Consider the following 26,311-nt stretch of genomic DNA (forward strand, 5'->3'; position numbering starts at 1 on the left):
GGCAGAATGGCGAGTTGCAGTGCATCTATGCTACCTGCATACCACCCTATTTTAACATGGCGAATTTACCAATCTCTCCACGTGTTTGGCAATTTTTAAAGTAAAGAAACCTGCTGTGGAGAATTTTATGAATCTCTCCATGTTCTCTACAGGAGAAGCTTCTCTGGGAAGTATTTTCTCCAAAATATGGTGCTATTTCCCTTCTCTATCCTCTCTGCATAAGCCCCTAAATCGGTATTCTTTCATGAAAATGCCACTATTTGGGCAAGAACCCCCAAATCTCAGCGCAGGAATGTCCTCTCTCGCGTCCCTGATTTTCTGTGACTCTCACGGATTTGGAGTCAGTCTCGCTGATTTTTAGCATCATCTCACGGGCCCCAATAAAGTCTCCCGCCTAACCCTCCCAGATTCTGCTCTTTGCCGGCTGGGAACTTGCAGCAATAATTCTTTGCCATTTGCAATGCGCTGCGAGCCTCTCCGGGGCAGCAAATAAAGGCGTTCAGAGCCAGAAATAAGCCAATCAATACGTGGAGAGCAACGTGCCTGTATCAGCTCCTCTCTGCCGCCTGCATAACAAAAGCCCGACAGCTGCTACTGCTGCTGCATTCAGAGCTGATGCAATTATACCAGTGAGAGGGGGATATGTCACCCTGGGAGGGTGGACCAGAAATTACAGGAGAGGAGATTCTTTACACAACCTCTGTCTCCTCTCCCTACGCCAGTCCTGTCTCACACACCTTCCCCATCTCCTCTGCAGTGGCCCACACCCTGCCTTCTCTGCATGGGAGAGAGAGAGAGAGGTACTGCTGACATCACACAAGGATGACAGAGCATCACCAGTGGCTGCCTCCTTATCAGCAAGTGGAGCTGCACTAATGCATTGACTGTGCAGTGCGCAGCCTCCCAGCTCCTGACACAGCAAGCAAGCCTGTGTGTTCTTGTAGCAGGAGAGATGCAGGAATGCATCTAGGGCTCATACTCTGAGTACCCCCTCTCTCTCATCCCAGGAAGGCCCCCCCCCCCGTCCCCTTCTCCCCCTTTAATATCCTTTAATACGTGCATACTGTACGTAGATATACACAGTGCAGGGATCCTGGGGATTTGCACAAAGGAGACGGAAGGAGGATGCCAGTGGTGTCCACGACAGACGAAGGAGCACCACAGAAGGATGTCAGGACGTTGCAGGCTGAAGCAGGTGAGGGGGCAGGAGGGTGGGCACGGGGGGTTGGGTGTTTGGCTGCCTTGACCTGGGGCAGATTTAGAAACGCAGAGGTGTCCGACGGGGGATTAGGACTGGCAATCCTGCAGCTAAAACAGGCGAGAGAGGGGGGTGGGGGGAGGAGAGATCAGGTCTGCACTGTGGGGGGTGGGGAGGAGGAGGGGGGGAGGAAGAAAGGGAGACCTGGGCAGGGATTTGCTTATCTGCGTAGGTGAGGGCTTGGGTAGTTATGGCCCATCATGTATTCTCCACCAGCATGCAGCATGCAGCTATGTTGCAGTCCAGTCCTGACCCTATCAGCCCTCTATAGGTAAAGGGGTATTAAAATGTTAAGTTGCCCCGGCCTGAAAGATTCAGTTGCCTTCCCCAGCTACAAATCGGCTTCCTTAGGTCTCATATCCAGTTTCCCCAGGACTGTCGGTCCAATTGCCCCAAAGCCTCAGAACTCCATCAGCTCACTGGGCCTCAGAACTACAATTACCCCAGGCCTGAAAGGTTCACTTCTCCCAGGCCAGTCTGCAGCTTCACATGGCCCAGTTACAGCCATCTTCAAATGTCCAGTTGCCCTGGCATGGTATGTATATTTGCCCCAAGCCTAAGTACTCCAGTGAACTGGACCTCATAGTTGCAATTACTCCTTGCTTGAAGCAGATGCCCCAGTCCTTAAAGCTCCAATTGCCTATTTACCCCAGTCTTCAAACATTCAGATGTTCAAGTCCACAAAATGTCCAATTGCCCCACTTCCCAAATGTCCAGTTACCTCTAGACTCAAGCGCCCAGCTGATTCAGGCTTCAAGTGTCCATTTGTCCCAGGCCTCACATAGCCACTTGCCCCAATCCTCAAACATCCACTTGCCTCAGTGCTCAAATGTCCAGTCGCCCCAGGCTGTCCATGTCCTGTTGCCCCAGGCTGTCCATGTCCTGTCGCCCCCGGCTTCACATGTCCTGTTGCCCCCGGCTTCACATGTCCTGTTACCCCAGTGGCTCCAGGTCTTCCATTTCAGTTGCTCTTCAGGCCTGTGAGTCCCAGTTTCCCAAAGCCAGCCCGAACCAGTTGCCCTGGTCTCACTGCTTCAGTTGCCACACAGCCTAGCGGCAGCCCAGAGATAAGGGCTGTCTCAGCCAAAGTGAGGGCTGCAGATTGGGAGGAGGTTTTCAGGGAGAGAGAGGAGTGAGTAGGAAGAGTCAAACTTCTCATGAATACATTTCCTATTCATGGCATATACATTCAGGGCACCATGCAGAGGGCATCTGCTGCCTCCTTCACTCCCGGCTCAGTCTGTGCATACAAACAAGAGTCTCGTCTCACCGGGGAATAGTTACATAATATAGGGGGGAGGAGCGGCTCAGTGAGTAACGACACTGACTGGCACTGAGAGTTTGAAGCAGGGGAGCCTGGTTTAATACCCGGTGTCGGCTCCTTGTGACCTTGGGCAAGTCACTTTATCTCCCTGTGCCTCAGGCACCAAAAACATAGATTGTAAGCTCCACGGGGCAGGGACCTGTGCCTGCAAAATGTCTCTGTAAAGCGCTATGTAAAACTAGCAGTGCTATACAAGAACATGCTATTATTATTATTATTATTATTATAAAGTGTAAATGGCCGGGGTGCTCAAAACCAGGAGAAATCCGCTTAGCTCCAGTAATAATAACCGACGAATGCTCCTCCGATAACAACTAACATCGTCTACGCTCTGATATTCTCTGATTTTTTGCAACGCTGTCTAATAGATTTCAATGGAGCCTCACTGATAAAATCAGCACTTTAGCACTAAGCAAAACGTGTTGCTGACCCCTGGGACAGCAAAGGGGTTTTAATACCATCTCTCTGGTATAAATATGATGGTACTAGGGGGTAGTAGCATTAATTTTCTACTTACAAACCCACAGGAATGCTGCTTTTTAGTTTTAAACTGAGCTGTTCCACCTGCTTTTCTAAATAAAGCAGTATTTTTTTTTTTTTAATAAAGGTTCTGGCCTTACCGTTTTTAAAGTGTAAAAATAAATAAATCTATAAACCTTTATTACATATGTTCCAAAGAGCTTCGCCCAATGTTTAAGCTGGTGTAGAATATCTGGAAACTATGCAGTGTCCCCCTACTGCTTCGAAGACCCTTTGACCACTTGAAAAGTATAACGATACACCAGATATTATGATACGTGTTGTGTTTCTATGAAGAGGTTAACTCCCAGATCTAGTGCAGTGTCACTCCCAGTATCAAGTTCTAGCAGCGGGAGTGTTTCACGCTTGGTTATAAGAGAGAGGTCCCACTGGGTGTATGCAGGAAGAATCATAAGGAGGGGAGTTTGCCTGAAGTGTCTCATGGTTGGGTCTCCTACTAAAATGGTCCCAACAGTTAGCCAAGAGTAGCTCCCCAAGTGAGAACCAGAGTCACAGGACCAGTGAGCACAGAGAGGACCTCAGAGGAGAGACTGCTCCCTCCCCATAGAGGACGTCCATCCATACCACTCCGCCTGACCATAAATCTTGGCGCATTCCCTCCAACGCCCCAAGTCAGTGGTGCCCCTGTCCGGAGGGAGCATGGAAGCCCCTCTGTCAGGAGAAGTTATTGCTGTCGCTGTTACTGATTGAAAGACTATATTTTATAGGCGGTCACTGGTGTCCTCCGACAGTCGTTACTGGCGCCGCCATGCCTGAACCCCATGTTACTGCAAGCTTGTTGGTGACCACATGCCATCGCTCCTTCTGGATTACTCCAGTGCCTATTGACCGCTGCCCATGCTGCTTATCACCTCCCATCTGGCTACACACACACACACACATAATATAAATCTTCAGAAAACTTGGGGAGCGCAGGTACCGAAAGGGGAAAGAAAACAGCATTGGTAGGCAATAATCTAGGAAGGGAAAGCGGGGAGAGGTGGAAGGAGACAGCGTCTCGACGATTTCACCACCTCGCTGGTCTCAGCGTCTCCCGTAACGTCACCGCGTCACTCCCGGCAGACGGCACCCAGGTGCAGGAAATAACGTGAGGACCACACAGCCAGTTCCCTCCTCTCAGAGCGTGTCCAAGAACCACCACCCTACGTGTTTCGCATTCGGCTTCGTCCACTGCTCCTGACCAAGCCGCGTGCGACACACGTGGAGTGGTGGTTCTTGGACACGCTCTGAGAGGAGGGAACTGGCTGTGTGGTCCTCACGTTATTTCCTGCATCTGGGTGCCATCTGCCGGGAGTGACGCGATGACGTCACGGGAGACGCTGAGACCAGCGAGGTGGGGAGATCGCCGAGACGCTGTCCCCTTCCACCTCTCCACGCTTTCCCATCCTAGACTATTGTCTACCAATGCTGTTTTCTTTCCCCTTTCGCTCCCCAAGTTTTCTGAAGATTTCTAGATTGGAAGCAATGGAACAAATTCTGATTATTTTTTTGAGCTGCATGTTTTGAATTTGAGATCACTTATTGGGCACTTGCATCATTTTATTTATAATACTTTAAATCACCATTAATTTCACTTAGTGACTATCCAGCACTTATTATTGTAATATTTAGCACTATACAGTATTTAACTAGGAGTGCCTTGTTTACACACAAATATATATATTTCACATTTTGTGGTTGAAATGCTATTAAAAGGTATTATTAGTGCACTTGATTCCAGACGTGTCGGTTATAGAAGAGCCCAAGCTTTATAGTATTATTTATATGCTTCATATACCAATTTAAAGCTGCAGTTCAAGCTGCCGTTTAAAAAAAATATATATATTGTTTTCCCCGTTCAATATGTGCATCAATACAATCTGCACACTGACAAGTGATTAGCTAAGCTGCAGATCGATCCGTTCTCCTGTAATCGACTGTAATAGATTGCTTGCTCAGGGTTATTTAATTCAGTTCTTGCACAGCATTGTGGGCAACGTAGTCCAGCAATATTATGTGACTGGGCAGTTACTAGATATAATTTGTTCATTGCTAGAGAGAGGGTGGGGCTCAAGAGCCAGAGCCTATCAGAAGGGGAAGGGGGCTGTCACTTTGGAAATGCTTCCTACATTAGAAACATTAAAAATGTCTTTAAAACATTCTTTTTATATATAAATGCTACAAGTATTTTCTCATAGTACAGAACTGATTTATTAAACACAAAAAAACACACATGTAGGATATTGCTTGAACTGCTGCTTTAAGGAGAGAAAATTACAGATCATATTTAATGTAAATGCTGTTAATACATAAGCTTTGAACGCGTGCGTAAATAAGAAAGTAGTGGTACTCTTTACTCCTCTGTATCCTCACTCTCTGATCACTGTACACATTGGCCCATATTCACTATGCAGACACTTCCAGCGTTGGAAGACACCTTACAACCCATTGACTGGGATAAGGACAGCTTAGTAGATATGGGCCATTATGTGTTATGGTCACCGCCGCACAGTCTCTGTGACAATATGCCAGGCACCTGTATGTGTCACTAAATCCCTCCTCTGTGTACAATGCATCTGTATATCACTGTACAGTGGTCTTCTGTGTGACCGCTATACATCAGTGTCACTAACTCGCTGTACTATTCGCTCAGTCCATGCCTCACCTTGTCACTATGCAATACCTCTCTCACTGTACCATCTCTCTCTGTATATACCACCTCTCTCTGTATATAACTGTCACGAGTGACCAGGCATTTACACCTTTTTACCGGGATCATTCATTGAGCAGAACCAAGAAGTAAAACAAATTGTCATTTACTCCATCGAAACAGACGTACCCACAGTGGATTACAATTATACAGAGGAAAACACACTTACTGGGGGATCTGGGCTACAAAACTCATTTTTCCTGGTTGATATAGCACAGAAAACAAGGTCTTTATAAGGTCCTTTAGATGACCGGGACTAAGCCTGAAAAGTCCTGGAACTGATCTGGGCAGGCAGGTCCTGCCGCCACAGCTCTTCCCACTCGGGAGGTGTTGAAATCCCTTGACCGGGACGAGTACCAAACGTCCTGGTACTCTTTTTTGGGTTGCAGTTCCAGCCGCGACCACTACGTTCGATTTTCAGAACAATTCCAGCCCCGAAAAGTCTGAAGCCGGCTCGCGTCTATTTCTCTCAGAGCATCTTTTGGTCGGTTCAAATCTGCCGCTGCTGTCTTGACGCTTGGAATCTCCTGAGCTGATTGGCTGCTAGGTTTCTTATAGGATGTCAGTCCCATTCACAGAATTCCTCAGCCAATCAGAGCGTGGGAATTTTGCCACCAGCCTATCAATGTTTTGCCGGTACCCTGAAGCTAGGTGGGCACGTTTTTCAATTCTGCAAAGGGGCATGCGCCAAACTGGCACCTCTGCCTCTTAGCAGAGGCAGACCTTTATTAGTGAGCCTGGTTACCCCTTCACCGTCACAATAACATACCTCTATTTACATAAATATATCTGTACCCTTTCTCTCTATATATACACACACCATACATCTATATATCTATATACTGTATATATATATATATATATATATATATATATATATATATATATACACTATAATATATATATATATATATATATATATATTTTTTTTTTTAAACATTGTATGTCCCTGTGTCTAGGGGCAATCACATTGGTCCTTTGGCCCGTCACTCCGCCTCAGGCCAATGTGATTGCTCCCTTGGCCCGCCCCCGCACACCTCTCATTGGCCTGCGGCCAACGCTCAACACACCTACACCACTGGCACACTCTCCCAACACTCACTGAGCTTTGGGACGACGCTTCACAGCACCTAACCCTCACTGCTCTCACCTCAGAAAAAAACTACCCTCACCGCCTGCTAGCACCTCAGAAAAGAACTGCGGAATACACAACAACACACGACCTCAGGTACAGGCTCTTCTTATATGCCATCTCTGCAGTTTACACACACACCACCCCTCCCGCAACACTCCCCACCCTCAGCCAACAGCGCACGGTGACCTCTCGGCCACGCACACCGGCCTGCACCTCACGCTCACGGACCGCACACCGACGCCCACCGCCTCTTCACCCCCCCCCCCCCAACCAATGCACATCACGAGCGCACGCCCTCCCGGTACCGCAGGCCCTCTCCCGGTACCGCACACACTCCTGCCTACCCTGCCACCACCCCTCCCCTTCAACGCACGTCCTCACCTCAACCCTTCATCCAACAGCGCACGGTGACCTCTCGGGCCCGCACACCGGCCTAGGGACCGCGGACACACCTCACGTTCACGGACCGCACATCGACGCCCACGCCTCTTCACCCTCCCCCACTCCCCCTTCACCACCAATGCAGATCACGAACGCACGCCCTCTCGGGACCGCAGGCCCTCTCCCGGTACCGCAGCCACTCTCCGGCCCGCACACACTCCTGTCTACCCTGCCACCACCCCTCCCCTTCACCTCATGACAAGCACGCCGGACCGCACGTTCACCACCACAACACCACACCCCCCCCCAAAAAAAACACCCTCTGCTACTCACTTTGAACGCCACAGCCCCTCCTCGGTACCGGACAACGCCCGCATCTTCATACACACCCCTCCCGTACGCATCAACTCCAACCCCCTCCCCCCCCACCGTACGCCACAACTTCAAAACACCCTGACCGTACACATCCACTAGCCCACAACACACTCCCGTACGCATCACAACCACCCCCTCACGGACGCCTCCCGAACAATACTACCAGATGCCGCAACAACCCCCCCTCCCGTATGCCGCTACAACCCCCCCGCCAGTAGCCCGCAGCCCCCCCACACGACCCTACCCCGCAACACCCCCCCTCCCGTATCCCGCAACAACCTCCCGTATCCCGCAACAACCTCCCTCCTCCCGTATCCCGTAACAACCTCCCCCCGTATCCCGCAACAATCTCCCCCCCCTATCCCGCAACAACCTCCCCCCTCCCGTATCCCACAATAACCTCCCGTATCCCGCAACAACCTCCCAACCCCTCCCGTAGGCCGCAACAATCTCCCCCCCCCGTAACCCGCAACAATCTCCCCCCCCCATCCCGCAACAACCTCCCCCCTCCCGTATCCCACAATAACCTCCCGTATCCCGCAACAACCTCCCCCCTCCCGTATCCCGCAACAACCTCCCCCCTCCCGTATCCCGTAACAACCTCCCCCCTCCCGTAGCCCGCAACCCCCCCGCACTTCCTCCCGTAGGCGCCAACCCCCCCCAACCCCTCCCGTAGGCCGCAACCCCCCTCAACCCCTCCCGTAGGCCGCAACCCCCCCAACCCCTCCCGTAGCCCGCAACCCCCCCCACCCCCTCCCGTAGGCCGCAACCCCCCCAACGCCTCCCATAGGCCGCAACAACCCCCCCACCCCCTCCCGTAGGCCGCAACCCCCCCCAACCCCTCCCGTAGGCCGCAACAACCCCCCACCCCCTCCCGTAGGCCGCAACAACCCCCCTCCGGGGGCCACACACCTCACCTTCACTGTGCTGCCACATAATTGCTTCACAATACAAGATAGGAGCACAGCTTCAATTCAACAACACGTCCTGCCACATGTCTGCTTGCCTACACAATATAGGCTCACAGCGTCACTTACACACAAACACACACCCAACACTCAGCCACACACCCAACAGGCAGCCACACAACAATCACTCACCCACACAACACTCACCAACACAACACTCACACACACCCAACCCTCCTGTGCTGATACGTCACACAAAACAACACTTCAACACCCCCCTACCCCCCAACCACGCCACAACCACCGCACAACGTACGCTGCCGCATATTCAACACACCTCCCCTACCCAACGCCTCAACACACACCCTCCCGGATGCCAAACCCCCCCACCACACCCTCTCCGGTGGAAACACACCTCACCTTCACCGTGGGGGCAGCCACACTACACTCAACACAATGCAGATTGCTACGTCTATGCCCCCCTCCCCTTGCGCCTTAAACACCCCCCCCCCCGTAAAACGCAAACCCTCCCCCAAACGTGCGCACCAACACTCCCCCTCCGTTGGCACCACACCTCCCACAGTCAGTCAGGTCTTCGTTGTAATAAAAGATATTATGAACACAATGCAAACATTCATCACACACACACCCAACACTCCAACATACACACACCCAACACTCCAACATACACACACACACACACACACACACATCACTCATACACCCAACCACCCAACACTCACACATCCACCCAGCCAACACACACCCACCACTCACACAAACACACCCACCACTCACACAAACACACCCACCACTCACTGACACACCAACCCACCCACCACTCACTCACACACCCACCACTTACTCACACACCCAGCCACCACTTACTCACACACACACCCACCCACTACTCACACAAACACACCCACCACTCACACACACACACACACACACACACACACACACACACCACTCACTGACACAACCCACTTACAGCTGCCGTCAAATACACTACTATCAACAATGGACCTGGACATGTTTCAGGAAAGGTTGAAAAAATAACATTTTGTGAACTAACAACCGTAACAAGTAACATACACTTTGCTAAGTTGTGCTCAGGTACATGTTCTTTGTACTGTTGTTTGTTTACAAACACACTTTTCCCAACTATTACATAAAATTTACATTCAATTACAATATTTCTTTACACATTATTATACAACATTTACACATAATTATTCAGGATTCATATCCCGGGCAACGCCGGGTCTCTCAGCTAGTATATATATATATATATATATATATATATATATATATATATATATATATATATATATATATATATATATACTGTATATATATATATATATACACATCCCTCTGTATATAGTATACCTCTATATACATATACATACATATACATATCTAAAACAAAAAGTCGAAGTGCATGCTCCACAACACAATGATTTAATAAATTGTGATGAAAAGGGAGAGAGGATAAAAAACACTCAACGTGTTATAAATGTAATATAATGAGACAAATGATTATATAGCCAAATAAGAGCCCTGTATGCAAATTCTTACTAAAAATGATGGGGGGGAAATTCCTGATTGCTCAGTTTTCTCAAATGTTCACAAAATAAGAAGAGACAGTGTTATAGATATTCCAACACTAGAAATATAAACCCCAAAGTCGTGGTTAATGTGGTTCATATGTATATGTAAATAGAGGTATGGTATATACAGAGGGATATATATATATATATATATGTAGTATGGTTAGTCCAGACTGCCTCTCTGCCTCCTGTCACGTAAGTCCTTAGTTGATCTAGGCTGTGGCAGGGTATCCTAGGGGCATTGACCCCCCTCATGCTGACTCTCTGAGGGACATGAGGTGGTGACACAAGGGTCTGTGTGTAGCCAATCATTGTACAGACCTTGTGCCCTCCCCTTCTGTTGCATCAGAGAGGAAGGGCTAAATTATAGCAGTTCTACTCCACCCCTCCTAGGGAGAGGAGGTGTGGTGTGTGCTGCTCCTCCCGACTGGGAGTGAGACATGCAGTCAGTCCCTCTTGGGGTGACCGAGTAAGAGAGATTATAGGCCTCAAGTCTACCAGAGAGCCCAGCACCATCCAGAGGCCTGGGACCCTCTGACATCTATCTGCATGCGCTGTATAACATCTGCAGTGACTGCTCAATAACGCATCCCTTTTTGTATACCCCTGCCTGAGTCTACAGTGTATTGGGCAGGGATGTGGAAGTGTCTCTGTGACTGCTCAATAAAGCATCCCTTTTTGTATACCCCTGCCTGAGTCTACAGTGTATTTGGCAGGGGTGTGGAAGTGTCTCTGTGACTGCTCAATAAAGCATCCCTTTTTGTATTCCCCTGCCTGAGTCTACAGTGTATTGGGCAGGGGTGGGGACTGTCTCTGGGAACCCTGGAGCCCACTGGAGCTGGAGGCGCTGACACCATGGGAAGCAAGTAAAATCTACAAAAGCCTGTCCTGTTTCCCCACACCATCGCGGACCACTCAGCTCTCCTGGACCCTCACAGGTATGCACGCACCACAGACAGCAGTAACCAGCAGTACATCTTCCAGAGAGGGGGGGAACTGTGTTACAATTGGAGGCGCTGCTGAGATGGGCACAGGACAGGACAGGCTTTTAGGACTTGAACAGCACTGCCGTTTAGAGGACTGTGCTTGGCAGTGAAAGAGGCCAGGGCCGGGCCCCTGATTCTACCCCAAGGACCTCAGGCACCCATTTTGTATTAAGGCAGGGGAGGGGGGGAAGAGACTCTCCCTGAGGCGACACCAAGGAACCAAGGAGGGGGGGCCTAGACCCTTTCCAAGGACAGAACTTTGTTGGGGTGAGCCCCCGAGGGTATGTTATCGGGGAGCACTGTTACCCTTCATCGTATCCAAGACAGGGCAAGGACAACCCTTACCACATACCGTGAGGACCCCTGGGTACCTATGCACGATGTACTGTGCAACTTGGGGCGACCTCCCGAGTGCATGTTACCGGGGAGCGCTGTTACCCTTCATCCTATATTGAACATGGGCCAGGGCCTTCACAACCTACCATGAGGACCCTTGGGTACCAATTCACATAGACTGTGTTTCTGGGACAGGACCTTTCAGGCTCTGGGGACCCCATGCACCATGCACCATGTACTGTGGTATTGAGGGCGTACCCGGTAGGAAAATGATCCCGGGAGCATGAACCCCATATCTGTTCTACAAGGGACGGGCCCCTTAAAGTGTATCGTGAGGGACCTTGGGCACCTTTATTATGTAGGACTGGGCTGCAGTCTAAAATGCAAAACCAAAGTTGCAAGCTTTTCTGCAAATGAGTTGCAAGCTTTTCTGAAAATCAGTTGCAAGCTTTTGGCGCCACGTCCAGGCACCGCCCCTCCAAGTGACTGGCTCAGCCGGAGCCATGTCACACTACTATTTGCACTGCCCTGCCCAAATTCCCTGGGGGCCAAGTCTGATCATCCAATCGGAGCCTGCCCTTGAGCTGGGAGGAGTCCGCAACCTGCTGCACCCACCTCAGTTCCACGGAGCTGAGCAAGAGAGAGGAACCACTGCACAACCCTCTGTACAATACCTCAATCGCTACCAGTGCAGCGATGGACAATCTGGAGGCTACTAATTACAATCTCCCAAGAGGTTATCTCGTCGTCCGGTTGAATGGCCAGATCCACCTTGGGTGCCTCTGCCCGCACTGCCGGCTTCCAGGAGGCAATGCCAGCTTCAATGCGTGGTGCCAACACTGTGGCACCTTCTTTATGTAGCCTGCCAGCCCTTAGGCTCCCGCCCTGTTCGTGCCAATTGACCGGGCTTCCACACCAGCCCGTGCGGTCCCCATGGTATGTCCTACTGCGGTCCCTACTGCTGGCCTGCCACCTCATCTTTTCCGGTCTACCCTGACCTCTATGCCACAGAGGATGTCGTGGGCCCGAGTGCCCTAAACAACGTGCCCGGATGCAGCCGTAGTCCGGTGCCAGAGACGACCCCCATGTTCCCGTTGCTGCTGGTTCCAGGACCGTAACCGGTATCGACACTACCTGACTACCGGGAGGATGAGGACAATCCAGAGGGTGTTGGGTGCGCCTCCCCTGGCGGTGTGAGGGTCAGCAAGCCCCGTGCCGGTAGTTTCCAGGGAAGGCGAGGTGCCCCGACATCGTGTCCTGGTTGAGGTGTCCTCCCCTGCCCCAGATGAAGAAGTGCCCAGCTGCGCCAGACCTGCGGAGAAAAGATCCTCTCCCACCTGTGCTCTGCGGCCGCGTTCCAGTTCTGAGTCATCCGTCCAGTAAGCCATGGTGATGCCGGAGCCCCGGAGGAGACCCGCGCCTGAGGAGGATGACGGCGCTGTGAAGGACCTGTCGGTAGCAGAACCTGTGGAGCCAGTAACCGTCCCTTACCTTCAGATGGGTGAGACTCCTACCGCTTACCCCCAACAGGATCCAGTTGCAACCTATCTGGATGAGGAGCAGCCAGGCGGGGCCTTGTTCGGCGTGCTGCAGGGTGACGTACTTCCGGTTCTACCGGATGTGACGTCGTCGACGCCGCCGAACTCGAGCCAGACTGTCGCAGAGACTCGTGAGACTGTCACAGCCCACTTACGTCACCAAGATGGTATCTGCGAAACCTCCTGCTCCACCGCCAGCTCCAACAGCGGTGAGCTCGGGACTGATCCCTGCTGATGCCCCCTGCTATGGGGCTCAATGCAAGGGAAGAGGTCACTGTGCCCCTGACGTCACTCCCCTACCACCCCCACGGGCCATGGTAAGTCCGCACTATATGGACAGGCCCTGGACATTGCTAGGCCCCAGTCACCGGCCCCAGTTGTTCATGCCCTGTCACTGGCCCTACCCACTCCTGCCCCTGCCCAGGCCACTGTCACTGATCCTACCACCTCCACCTTTGTGCTTTCACCGTTCCCATGTGGCATGTGATATGTCACCTGGGTTATCCCCTGATTTGAGGGATTGGTCTTTTGGGAGGGGGGATAGCAAATCTGACGATTCGGAGGGAGAAATACCTGTGTCCCGCTGTTTTAAAAGGTCTACGTCTCGGGGATCTTTCAGATCTTTTAGGGAATCATCCAGATCACAATCTCAGCAGTCTAATACCTCTGGAGAATTTCCCCAGGTATGCACTAGGCCAAGTAGTTCCAGGCCTGAACCTTTGTCCGGGGAACCTCTTAAGTGGTGGGATGCTATGTTCCAGGGCTATGTCACCAGCATGGATAGATGTATGAAAGGAAGAACCTAAGCAATACGGATTTCTGCTATAAAAGTGATTTAATGAAAGCCAGCGCATTATCCTCCAAAACTACCCGCATGGATAGAACCAGGTTCTTGTTGGTAGATGGTCCCATTGTGGATCATTGGTGGGGGGAAAGTCGCTACTCACCTGAGGATACAGCTGAAGCCATTCGCCAACGGCTAGGAGAAATTAATTTAGGTGTTAGGACACCCAAGGTCCCCTCTATTCTATACCAGGTGGTGGACCCTGAGGAACCTAAGTTTTGGGTCTTAGCTGCCCGCAAAATACTAAGGCTTTGTCGAGCTGACAGGGCGATAAAAAACAGGTACCGTTACTCTCACGGGCATGACTTCCGTTATGTCCCAGAACCGGTCATGCAAGCGATAGATGACAACTGGCATGATTGGCTCAAGTTGGCCGTCACTGATTACCTCCAATCTAAAATGAGTGTCAAGGAATTTATTAAGGATTCCCTCATATGTTCCATCATGAGAGAGTGGCTTATAGGGACATGTGTATTCATGCATAGGGTAGAAGTCCAACAGCAAGCTGGCTGCCCCTAAGGTATATTCTGTGTGGGTAACGGATTTTGAGGGACGGGTAATTCAAAAGCCTGATCCCAAGTATTACGATTAGTGCCCCCATGCTCTTCATATTAGAAGAGTTGGAGATATATCATCGTTGTAAACAGTGGATGATTTGGGTCCTGGCATGTAATATATTTTCTGAAGATCAATCCGCAGTGCCCATTTCCTTGTTTTCTTTCTTTGGATAAACTTATCGTAGGGATAGCATCAGTACAACGCCTTGGATCTGGAACCCCGGCATTTATGTACTTAACCCTCTTACTACTGAACTTTAAAAATGAGTGCTACGATATAGGATTTCATCTATCGAAATAAGGGGAGACACACAGAAAATCAGTGAGTTGAGAGGCCTGGCATCGCCCTGTTGGGCACTCGGATAACAATATGCCTCTGTTGAATTCTCACTACGAAATGAAATGGCACAGTTGAGGAAGGAAAATGAATTGGTGCTGTATCAATGAGCCTCTGTGTGTAACACAATAGTAGAAGAGACTGGTGTTAAGTCGTAAAGGTGCTAGTTTGCTAGTTACTGGTGGTGATAAGCGGTGAGTGAGCTGAGAATCAGCAGTCAGGGTGAAAGGGCCCATATGTACTAAGCACTTTCCTGGCACCGAAAGACATTTTATGGCACAGTGGTAATGTGTCTTCCAGCTCTGGAAGGTGCCTTATGGCAGAAGACTGCTTAGTAAATATGGCCCACAGTTGTCTATTCACTGATCACTACTTGCACCTATACCTGGTCTGCTCACATTATTATTATCATGTATTTATAATGTGCCAACATATTCCGTAGTGCAGTACAATAGGGTTGGAGGGGAAAAAAAATCAAAATTAAACATTAACATACATTGTCACAGTAGGTAAAGAGAGTCCTGCTGCAAGGAGTTTACAGTCTATAAGGAGCGGTAAGTGGAAACATAAGGCACAGGGGGATAGGAAGGTTAGTGTGTTTCATATAGCTGCTTATGTGAAGGAGTTGGGGAAGCAGTAAGTGGCATTGTGCGGAGGTAGAGCTGTGAGAGCAGGTAATGTGTGAGGGAGTTGGCGATGGGGAAGCAGTAAGTGTGAGTGTGCGGAGGTAGAGCTGTGAGAGCAGGTAATATGTGAGGGAGTTGGTGTTGGGGAAGCAGTAAGTGGGAGTGTGCGGAGGTAGAGCTGAGAGAGCAGGTAATGTGTGAGGGAGTTGGGGAAGCAGTAAGTGGGAGTGTGCGGAGGTAGAGCTGTGAGGGCAGGTAATGTGTGAGGGAGTTGGTGTTGGGGAAGCAGTAAGTGGGAGTGTGTGGAGGTAGAGCTGAGAGAGCAGGTAATGTGTGAGGGAGTTGGGGAAGCAGTAAGTGGGAGTGTGCGGAGGTAGAGCTGTGAGAGCAGGTAATGTGTGAGGGAGTTGGTGTTGGGGAAGCAGTAAGTGGGAGTGTGCGGAGGTAGAGGTGTGAGAGCAGGTAATGTGTGAGGGAGTTGGGGAAGCAGTAAGTGGGAGTGTGCGGAGGTAGAGCTGTGAGAGCAGGTAATGTGTGAGGGAGTTGGTGTTGGGGAAGCAGTAAGTGGCAGTGTGCGGAGGTAGAGCTGTGAGAGCAGGTAATGTGTGAGGGAGTTGGGGAAGCAGTAAGTGGGATTGTGCGGAGGTAGAGCTGGGAGAGCAGGTAATGTGTGAGGGAGTTGGCATTTGGGAAGCAGTAAGTGGGATTGAATGGAGGTAGAGCTGTGAGCGCAGGTAATGTGTGAGGGAGTTGGTGTTGGGGAAGCAGTAAGTGGGAGTGTGCGGAGGTAGAGCTGTGAGAGCAGGTAATGTGTGAGGGAGTTGGTGTTGGGGAAGCAGTAAGTGGCAGTGTGCGGAGGTAGAGCTGTGAGAGCAGGTAATGTGTGAGGGAGTTGGGGAAGCAGTAAGTGGGATTGTGCGGAGGTAGAGCTGGGAGAGCAGGTAATGTGTGAGGGAGTTGGTGTTGGGGAAGCAGTAAGTGGGATTGTGCGGAGGTAGAGCTGTGAGAGCAGGTAATGTGTGAGGGAGTTGGTGTTGGGGAAGCAGTAAGTGTGAGTGTGCGGAGGTAGAGCTGTGAGAGCAGGTAATGTGTGAGGGAGTTGGTGTTGGGGAAGCAGTAAGTGGGATTGTGCGGAGGTAGAGCTGTGAGAGCAGGTAATGTGTGAGGGAGTTGGCGTTGGGGAAGCAGTAAGTGTGAGTGTGCGGAGGTAGAGCTGTGAGAGCAGGTAATGTGTGAGGGAGTTGGTGTTGGGGAAGCAGTAAGTGGGAGTGTGCGGAGATAGAGCTGTGAGAGCAGGTAATGTGTGAGGGAGTTGGTGTTGGGGAAGCAGTAAGTGGGATTATACGGAGGTAGAGCTGTGAGAGCAGGTAATGTGTGGGAGAGTTGGGGTTGGGGAAGCAGTAAGTGGGAGTGTGCGGAGGTAGAACTGTGAGAGCAGGTAATGTGTGAGGGAGTTGGTGTTGGGGAAGCAGTAAGTGGGAGTGTGCGGAGGTAGAGCTGTGAGAGCAGGTAATGTGTGAGGGAGTTGGCGTTGGGGAAGCAGTAAGTGTGAGTGTGCGGAGGTAGAGCTGTGAGAGCAGGTAATGTGTGAGGGAGTTGGTGTTGGGGAAGCAGTAAATGGGATTATGCGGAGGTAGAGCTGTGAGAGCAGGTAATGTGTGAGGGAGTTGGGGAAGCAGTAAGTGGGAGTGTGCAAAGATAGAGCTGTGAGCGCAGGTAATGTGTGAGGGAGTTGGTGTTGGGGAAGCAGTAAATGGGAGTGTGCGGAGGTAGAGCTGTGAGAGCAGGTAATGTGTGAGGGAGCTGGCGTTGGGGAAGCAGTAAGTGGGAGTGTGCGGAGGTAGAGCTATGAGAGCAGGTAATGTGTGAGGGAGTTGGGGAAGCAGTAAGTGGGATTATGCGGAGGTAGAGCTGTGAGAGCAGGTAATGTGTGAGGGAGTTGGTGTTGGGGAAGCAGTAAGTGGGATTATGCGGAGGTAGAGCTGTGAGAGCAGGTAATGTGTGAGGGAGTTGGAATTGGGGAAGCAGTAAGTGTGAGTGTGCGGAGGTAGAGCTGTGAGAGCAGGTAATGTGTGAAGGAGTTGGTGTTGGGGAAGCAGTAAGTGGGATTGTGCGGAGGTAGAGGTGTGAGAGCAGGTAATGTGTGAGGGAGTTGGTGTTGGGGAAGCAGTAAGTGGGATTATGCGGAGGTAGAGCTGTGAGAGCAGGTAATGTGTGAGGGTGTTGGGGAAGCAGTAAGTGGGATTATGAGGAGGTTGAGGTGTGAGAGCAGGTAATGTGTGAGGGAGTTGGTGTTGGGGAAGCAGTAAGTGGGAGTGTGCGGAGGTAGAGCTGTGAGAGCAGGTAATGTGTGAGGGAGTTGGTGTTGGGGAAGCAGTAAGTGGGAGTGTGCGGAGGTAGAGCTGTGAGAGCAGGTAATGTGTGAGGGAGTTGGAATTGGGGAAGCAGTAAGTGGGATTGTGCGGAGGTAGAGCTGTGAGAGCAGGTAATGTTTGAGGGAGTTGGAATTGGGGAAGCAGTAAGTGGGAGTGTGCGGAGGTAGAGCTGTGAGAGCAGGTAATGTGTGAGGGAGTTGGGGAAGCAGTAAGTGGGATTATGCGGAGGTAGAGCTGTGAGAGCAGGTAATGTGTGAGGGAGTTGGAATTGGGGAAGCAGTAAGTGGGATTGTGCGGAGGTAGAGCTGTGAGAGCAGGTAATGTGTGAGGGAGTTGGAATTGGGGAAGCAGTAAGTGTGAGTGTGCGGAGGTAGAGCTGTGAGAGCAGGTAATGTGTGAAGGAGTTGGTGTTGGGGAAGCAGTAAGTGGGATTGTGCGGAGGTAGAGCTGTGAGAGCAGGTAATGTGTGAGGGAGTTGGTGTTGGGGAAGCAGTAAGTGGGATTATGCGGAGGTAGAGCTGTGAGAGCAGGTAATGTGTGAGGGTGTTGGGGAAGCAGTAAGTGGGATTATGAGGAGGTAGAGGTGTGAGAGCAGGTAATGTGTGAGGGAGTTGGGGAAGCAGTAAGTGTGAGTGTGCGGAGGTAGAGCTGTGAGAGCAGGTAATGTGTGAGGTAGTTGGTGTTGGGGAAGCAGTAAGTGGGAGTGTGCGGAGGTAGAGCTGTGAGAGCAGGTAATGTGTGAGGGAGTTGGGGAAGCAGTAAGTGGGAGTGTGCGGAGGTAGAGCTGTGAGAGCAGGTAATGTGTGAGGGAGTTGGGGAAGCAGTAAGTGGGATTATGCGGAGGTAGAGCTGTGAGAGCAGGTAATGTGTGAGGGAGTTGGAATTGGGGAAGCAGTAAGTGGGATTGTGCGGAGGTAGAGCTGTGAGAGCAGGTAATGTTTGAGGGAGTTGGAATTGGGGAAGCAGTAAGTGGGAGTGTGCGGAGGTAGAGCTGTGAGAGCAGGTAATGTGTGAGGGAGTTGGGGAAGCAGTAAGTGGGATTATGCAGAGGTAGAGCTGTGAGAGCAGGTAATGTGTGAGGGAGTTGGAATTGGGGAAGCAGTAAGTGGGATTGTGCGGAGGTAGAGCTGTGAGAGCAGGTAATGTGTGAGGGAGTTGGAATTGGGGAAGCAGTAAGTGTGAGTGTGCGGAGGTAGAGCTGTGAGAGCAGGTAATGTGTGAAGGAGTTGGTGTTGGGGAAGCAGTAAGTGGGATTGTGCGGAGGTAGAGCTGTGAGAGCAGGTAATGTGTGAGGGAGTTGGTGTTGGGGAAGCAGTAAGTGGGATTATGCGGAGGTAGAGCTGTGAGAGCAGGTAATGTGTGAGGGTGTTGGGGAAGCAGTAAGTGGGATTATGAGGAGGTAGAGGTGTGAGAGCAGGTAATGTGTGAGGGAGTTGGTGTTGGGGAAGCAGTAAGTGGGAGTGTGCGGAGGTAGAGCTGTGAGAGCAGGTAATGTGTGAGGGAGTTGGTGTTGGGGAAGCAGTAAATGGGATTATGCGGAGGTAGAGCTGTGAGAGCAGGTAATGTGTGAGGGAGTTGGGGAAGCAGTAAGTGGGAGTGTGCAGAGATAGAGCTGTGAGCGCAGGTAATGTGTGAGGGAGTTGGTGTTGGGGAAGCAGTAAATGGGAGTGTGCGGAGGTAGAGCTGTGAGAGCAGGTAATGTGTGAGGGAGCTGGCGTTGGGGAAGCAGTAAGTGGGGGTGTGCGGAGGTAGAGCTATGAGAGCAGGTAATGTGTGAGGGAGTTGGGGAAGCAGTAAGTGGGATTATGCGGAGGTAGAGCTGTGAGAGCAGGTAATGTGTGAGGGAGTTGGTGTTGGGGAAGCAGTAAGTGGGATTATGCGGAGGTAGAGCTGTGAGAGCAGGTAATGTGTGAGGGAGTTGGAATTGGGGAAGCAGTAAGTGTGAGTGTGCGGAGGTAGAGCTGTGAGAGCAGGTAATGTGTGAAGGAGTTGGTGTTGGGGAAGCAGTAAGTGGGATTGTGCGGAGGTAGAGCTGTGAGAGCAGGTAATGTGTGAGGGAGTTGGTGTTGGGGAAGCAGTAAGTGGGATTATGCGGAGGTAGAGCTGTGAGAGCAGGTAATGTGTGAGGGTGTTGGGGAAGCAGTAAGTGGGATTATGAGGAGGTAGAGGTGTGAGAGCAGGTAATGTGTGAGGGAGTTGGTGTTGGGGAAGCAGTAAGTGGGAGTGTGCGGAGGTAGAGCTGTGAGAGCAGGTAATGTGTGAGGGAGTTGGTGTTGGGGAAGCAGTAAGTGGGAGTGTGCGGAGGTAGAGCTATGAGAGCAGGTAATGTGTGAGGGAGTTGGAATTGGGGAAGCAGTAAGTGGGATTGTGCGGAGGTAGAGCTGTGAGAGCAGGTAATGTTTGAGGGAGTTGGAATTGGGGAAGCAGTAAGTGGGAGTGTGCGGAGGTAGAGCTGTGAGAGCAGGTAATGTGTGAGGGAGTTGGGGAAGCAGTAAGTGGGATTATGCGGAGGTAGAGCTGTGAGAGCAGGTAATGTGTGAGGGAGTTGGAATTGGGGAAGCAGTAAGTGGGATTGTGCGGAGGTAGAGCTGTGAGAGCAGGTAATGTGTGAAGGAGTTGGTGTTGGGGAAGCAGTAAGTGGGATTGTGCGGAGGTAGAGCTGTGAGAGCAGGTAATGTGTGAGGGTGTTGGGGAAGCAGTAAGTGGGATTATGCGGAGGTAGAGCTGTGAGAGCAGGTAATGTGTGAGGGTGTTGGGGAAGCAGTAAGTGGGATTATGAGGAGGTAGAGGTGTGAGAGCAGGTAATGTGTGAGGGAGTTGGGGAAGCAGTAAGTGTGAGTGTGCGGAGGTAGAGCTGTGAGAGCAGGTAATGTGTGAGGGAGTTGGTGTTGGGGAAGCAGTAAGTGGGAGTGTGCGGAGGTAGAGCTGTGAGAGCAGGTAATGTGTGAGGGAGTTGGGGAAGCAGTAAGTGGGAGTGTGCGGAGGTAGAGCTGTGAGAGCAGGTAATGTGTGAGGGAGTTGGGGAAGCAGTAAGTGGGATTATGCGGAGGTAGAGCTGTGAGAGCAGGTAATGTGTGAGGGAGTTGGAATTGGGGAAGCAGTAAGTGGGAGTGTGCGGAGGTAGAGCTGTGAGAGCAGGTAATGTGTGAGGGAGTTGGGGAAGCAGTAAGTGGGATTATGCGGAGGTAGAGCTGTGAGAGCAGGTAATGTGTGAGGGAGTTGGAATTGGGGAAGCAGTAAGTGGGATTGTGCGGAGGTAGAGCTGTGAGAGCAGGTAATGTGTGAGGGAGTTGGAATTGGGGAAGCAGTAAGTGTGAGTGTGCGGAGGTAGAGCTGTGAGAGCAGGTAATGTGTGAAGGAGTTGGTGTTGGGGAAGCAGTAAGTGGGATTGTGCGGAGGTAGAGCTGTGAGAGCAGGTAATGTGTGAGGGAGTTGGTGTTGGGGAAGCAATAAGTGGGATTATGCGGAGGTAGAGCTGTGAGAGCAGGTAATGTGTGAGGGTGTTGGGGAAGCAGTAAGTGGGATTATGAGGAGGTAGAGGTGTGAGAGCAGGTAATGTGTGAGGGAGTTGGTGTTGGGGAAGCAGTAAGTGGGAGTGTGCGGAGGTAGAGCTGTGAGAGCAGGTAATGTGTGAGGGAGTTGGTGTTGGGGAAGCAGTAAGTGGGAGTGTGCGGAGGTAGAGCTGTGAGAGCAGGTAATGTGTGAGGGAATTGGAATTGGGGAAGCAGTAAGTGGGATTGTGCGGAGGTAGAGCTGTGAGAGCAGGTAATGTGTGAGGGAGTTGGAATTGGGGAAGCAGTAAGTGGGAGTGTGCGGAGGTAGAGCTGTGAGAGCAGGTAATGTGTGAGGGAGTTGGGGAAGCAGTAAGTGGGATTATGCGGAGGTAGAGCTGCGAGAGCAGGTAATGTGTGAGGGAGTTGGAATTGGGGAAGCAGTAAGTGGGATTGTGCGGAGGTAGAGCTGTGAGAGCAGGTAATGTGTGAGGGAGTTGGAATTGGGGAAGCAGTAAGTGTGAGTGTGCGGAGGTAGAGCTGTGAGAGCAGGTAATGTGTGAAGGAGTTGGTGTTGGGGAAGCAGTAAGTGGGATTGTGCGGAGGTAGAGCTGTGAGAGCAGGTAATGTGTGAGGGAGTTGGCATTGGGGAAGCAGTAAATTGGATTATGAGGAGGTAGAGCTGTGAGAGCAGGTAATATGTGAGGGAGTTGGGGAAGCAGTATGTGGGAGTGTGTGGAGGTAGAGGTGTGAGAGCAGGTAATGTGTGAGGGAGTTAGCATTGGGGAAGAAGTGGGATTTTGCGCAGGTAGAGCTGTGAGAGCAGGTAATGTGTGGGAGAGTTGGGGTTGGGGAAGCAGTAAGGGGAATTGTGTGGAGGTAGAGCTGTGAGAGCAGGTAATGTGTGAGGGAGTTGGTGTTGGGGAAGCAGTAAGTGGGATTATGCGGAGGTAGAGCTGTGAGAGCAGGTAATGTGTGGGAGAGTTGGGGTTGGGGAAGCAGTAAGGGGAATTGTGCGGAGGTAGAGCTGTGAGAGCAGGTAATGTGTGAGAGAGTTGGTGTTGGGGAAGCAGTAAGTGTGAGTGTGCGGAGGTAGAACTGTGAGAGCAGGTAATGTGTGAGGGAGTTGGCGTTGGGGAAGCAGTAAGTTGGAGTGTGCAGAGGTAGAGCTATGAGAGGAGGTAATGTGTGAGGGAGTTGGTGTTGGGGAAGCAGTAAGTGGGATTATACGGAGGTAGAGCTGTGAGAGCAGGTAATGTGAGGGAGTTGGCGTTGGGGAAGTAGTAAGTGGGAGTGTGTGGAGGTAGAGCTGTGAGAGCAGGTAATGTGTGAGGGAGTTGGTGTTGGGGAAGTAGTAAGTGGGAGTGTGTGGAGGTAGAGCTGGGAGAGCAGGTAATGTGTGAGGGAGTTGGGGAAGCTGTTGGCGGTCGTCCGCGTCACTTCCGGTTTCGGATAATTCCGTTTTTCGGAGCCGTGGGTGTGGGGCAGTCACTGGAGCTCACATGGCCTACTCAGTCTCAACCCTACGCGTTTCGCTTCGAAAGAAGCTTCCTCAGGAGTCATATTGACTATTAAAAATGGAATTATCCGAAACCGGAAGTGACACGGACGACCGCCGGAAGTGACGCGACGCAGTCCGGGAGACTAGAGGAATCGGGCCATCTATAATTCTTATGTGTACATGCCATTGTGTTCAAATATAAGTGTGATACTATTCGTTATAATATAACTTATATTGAACTAACAACGTTGCACTAAGAGTGTGTTCTTCTTATATTGAGGACAAACGCGCTGTGTCCACCTGAGCTGGCCATCCATCGGGTTAAACCATTGCTGTTGATTCACTGGGAAAGTGTGAGTCCCCATTTCTGTTTTTTCCAAAGATGTCTCCTATTTAAGAAAATACTACACTATATATTGTTTATATCTTTTTCAAATACGGTAGTATCTGCGCTCCCCAAAACCTACCTTTGAATGAGTGATGCCCCAGCTCTTGTTGCAATAAAACGTAGCTTGATAGCAGTAAAATGAGTATTTCTTGAGTATTTTTGTTTTTTTTTCGGGTTTCCTTTTAGCTCATCTTTGCTCTGAATTACTCCCAGAGCTCACTGTGCATCTGATGACTCACAAATAGACTCGGGCAGATAAAGGACATGTATAATGTCACTCGGAGAGAACGGGAAATCCCTTTACTTACAAAAAACTGCACCCAGCGGTGTTGCAAACAGGGTTATTATCACCTGGTCCCAGACTCAAAGCACAGCATCAAACAGTGCGGATTCCTGGGAAGAAAGATGTGAAGGTGCAATTCAACACATAGAGGGTTTTTCTAAAGTCTATATAACATTGAAACAATGGTGCACATCAAAGGGCATTCATTAGCATCCTACTACAGTCTTACATAGACTGCTCTGTTCTCTCACCGGTCCCGAGACCTACTGTCAATGCATTTTTAGTGAGGGTACAGCTGCAATTCATGGCAGAAATGGAATGGTGAGTTATTGGGACTGGGAGTGGAATACTCAGGCCTCTATGCACTAAACTCCACGAGATTCATTCATGTGACCTTATTCTACGGTAGTGTCCTGTGTATAGTAATGCTATATCCACTAAGGACAATAAACGTCCCGTTAAGTCGTGTTTTCTCTTGTGAAGCGCGTTAACTGGAACAGTCATTAGTGATAATGAGGAGTTACCATGTAATCTTCTGCTTATTAAAGTCCATTAAAGTGAACGTGGGGACTTCACATGACATGATTTATGTCACGGCTAAATAACGCATTACGCACTCTCTGAAATAGGGCTGGATCTATGTAACGACACAGTTAGACATTAGTAACATAACGTTAATCCGGGGGTTAATGTCCCGCTCCTCTCTCTCTCTCCACTCCAGGAAAAGCCATGTGTTAGGGTCTGGATCAGAGACACAGGATTTACATAGCGTCACGCAATGTTATCCTACAATAACATGACGTTAACCCTCCGGTAATGAGATGTAATACGGCTGTTGGTTTCTGCTTGTAAATAGCTTTGTGTATACGGTGTTAGCACAGGGAATATAACGTCCTTTCCGGTTTTAGGTAACGTTACTTTATGTGGAACGATGTAACAAAGCTTTATGAATCAAGGCCACAGTGTAAGATTACCATATGACAAGCAATGGTGCAGTGGATCAAAACACATCTGCCCACAATATGGCTTAGTACACAGACTGCTTTGTTGATAAAAATAATTAAAATACATCAGAGCAGACATATACTGTATGTATGGATGTGTATATATGTATATTTATATATATGTATGTATATATATATATATATATATATATATATATATAAAACTGAAATGTTTGTCTGTGGTGTTTGTGCGTTTGGGATTGGTTGGCCCCTCTCGCTGGCAAGCTCTCCCATTGGCTATGGGGCGGGGTTTGCGGGTCGGGGTGACGTCACACACAGGGGCTCACAAGCAATCTGCAATACTCCTCACTCGGCCGCTTGTCCTCACTGCAGGTAATCTCCCCCGGCGCTTCTCCTCCTCACCCCGCGGCTAGCCACACTCTAACCAACCCCCAGCGCTTCTCCTCCTCACCCCGCGGCTAGCCACACTCTAACCTCCCCCAGCGCTTCTCCTCCTCACCCCGCGGCTAGCCACACTCTAACCTCCCCCAGCGCTTCTCCTCACCCCGCGGCTAGCCACACTCTAACCTCCCCCAGCGCTTCTCCTCCTCACCCCGCGGCTAGCCACACTCTAACCTCCCCCAGCGCTTCTCCTCCTCACCCCGCGGCTAGCCACACTCTAACCTCCCCCAGCGCTTCTCCTCCTCACCCCGCGGCTAGCCACACTCTAACCTCCCCCAGCGCTTCTCCTCACCCCGCGGCTAGCCACACTCTAACCTCCCCCAGCGCTTCTCCTCCTCACCCCGCGGCTAGCCACACTCTAACCTCCCCCAGTGCTTCTCCTCACCCCGCGGCTAGCCACACTCTAACCTCCCCCGGCGGTTCTCCTCCTCACCCCGCGGCTAGCCACACTCTAACCTCCCCCGGCGCTTCTCCTCCTCACCCCGCGGCTAGCCACACTCTAACCTCCCCCGGCGCTTCTCCTCCTCACCCCGCGGCTAGCCACACTCTAACCTCCCCCAGCGCTTCTCCTCACCCCGCGGCTAGCCACACTCTAACCTCCCCCAGCGCTTCTCCTCCTCACCCCGCGGCTAGCCACACTCTAACCTCCCCCAGCGCTTCTCCTCACCCCGCGGCTAGCCACACTCTAACCTCCCCCAGCGCTTCTCCTCCTCACCCCGCGGCTAGCCACACTCTAACCTCCCCCAGCGCTTCTCCTCCTCACCCCGCGGCTAGCCACACTCTAACCTCCCCCAGCGCTTCTCCTCCTCACCCCGCGGCTAGCCACACTCTAACCTCCCCCAGCGCTTCTCCTCCTCACCCCGCGGCTAGCCACACTCTAACCTCCCCCAGCGCTTCTCCTCACCCCGCGGCTAGCCACACTCTAACCAACCCCCAGCGCTTCTCCTCCTCACCCCGCGGCTAGCCACACTCTAACCTCCCCCAGCGCTTCTCCTCCTCACCCCGCGGCTAGCCACACTCTAACCTCCCCCAGCGCTTCTCCTCCTCACCCCGCGGCTAGCCACACTCTAACCTCCCCCAGCGCTTCTCCTCCTCACCCCGCGGCTAGCCACACTCTAACCTCCCCCAGCGCTTCTCCTCACCCCGCGGCTAGCCACACTCTAACCTCCCCCAGCGCTTCTCCTCCTCACCCCGCGGCTAGCCACACTCTAACCTCCCCCAGCGCTTCTCCTCACCCCGCGGCTAGCCACACTCTAACCTCCCCCAGCGCTTCTCCTCCTCACCCCGCGGCTAGCCACACTCTAACCAACCCCCAGCGCTTCTCCTCACCCCGCGGCTAGCCACACTCTAACCTCCCCCAGCGCTTCTCCTCACCCCGCGGCTAGCCACACTCTAACCTCCCCCAGCGCTTCTCCTC

The 26,311-nt window shown here is 51.4% G+C and overlaps 1 protein-coding gene across 1 annotated transcript in view; it reads left to right on the forward strand.

The window, feature by feature from the left end:
* Nucleotides 1-626: 626 nt before the first annotated feature.
* The window catches only part of LOC142487948 (uncharacterized), a 93,596-nt gene continuing 67,911 nt past the window's right edge, over nucleotides 627-26,311 (forward strand). The window contains exon 1 of the mRNA XM_075588115.1: nucleotides 627-1,195. Within this exon, the coding sequence (XP_075444230.1) occupies nucleotides 1,126-1,195 (70 nt within the window). The 5' untranslated portion in view covers nucleotides 627-1,125. The remainder of the gene's footprint in view (nucleotides 1,196-26,311) is intronic.

This window comes from Ascaphus truei, chromosome 2, assembly GCF_040206685.1.
Source record: "Ascaphus truei isolate aAscTru1 chromosome 2, aAscTru1.hap1, whole genome shotgun sequence".
Taxonomy (NCBI): domain Eukaryota; kingdom Metazoa; phylum Chordata; class Amphibia; order Anura; family Ascaphidae; genus Ascaphus; species Ascaphus truei.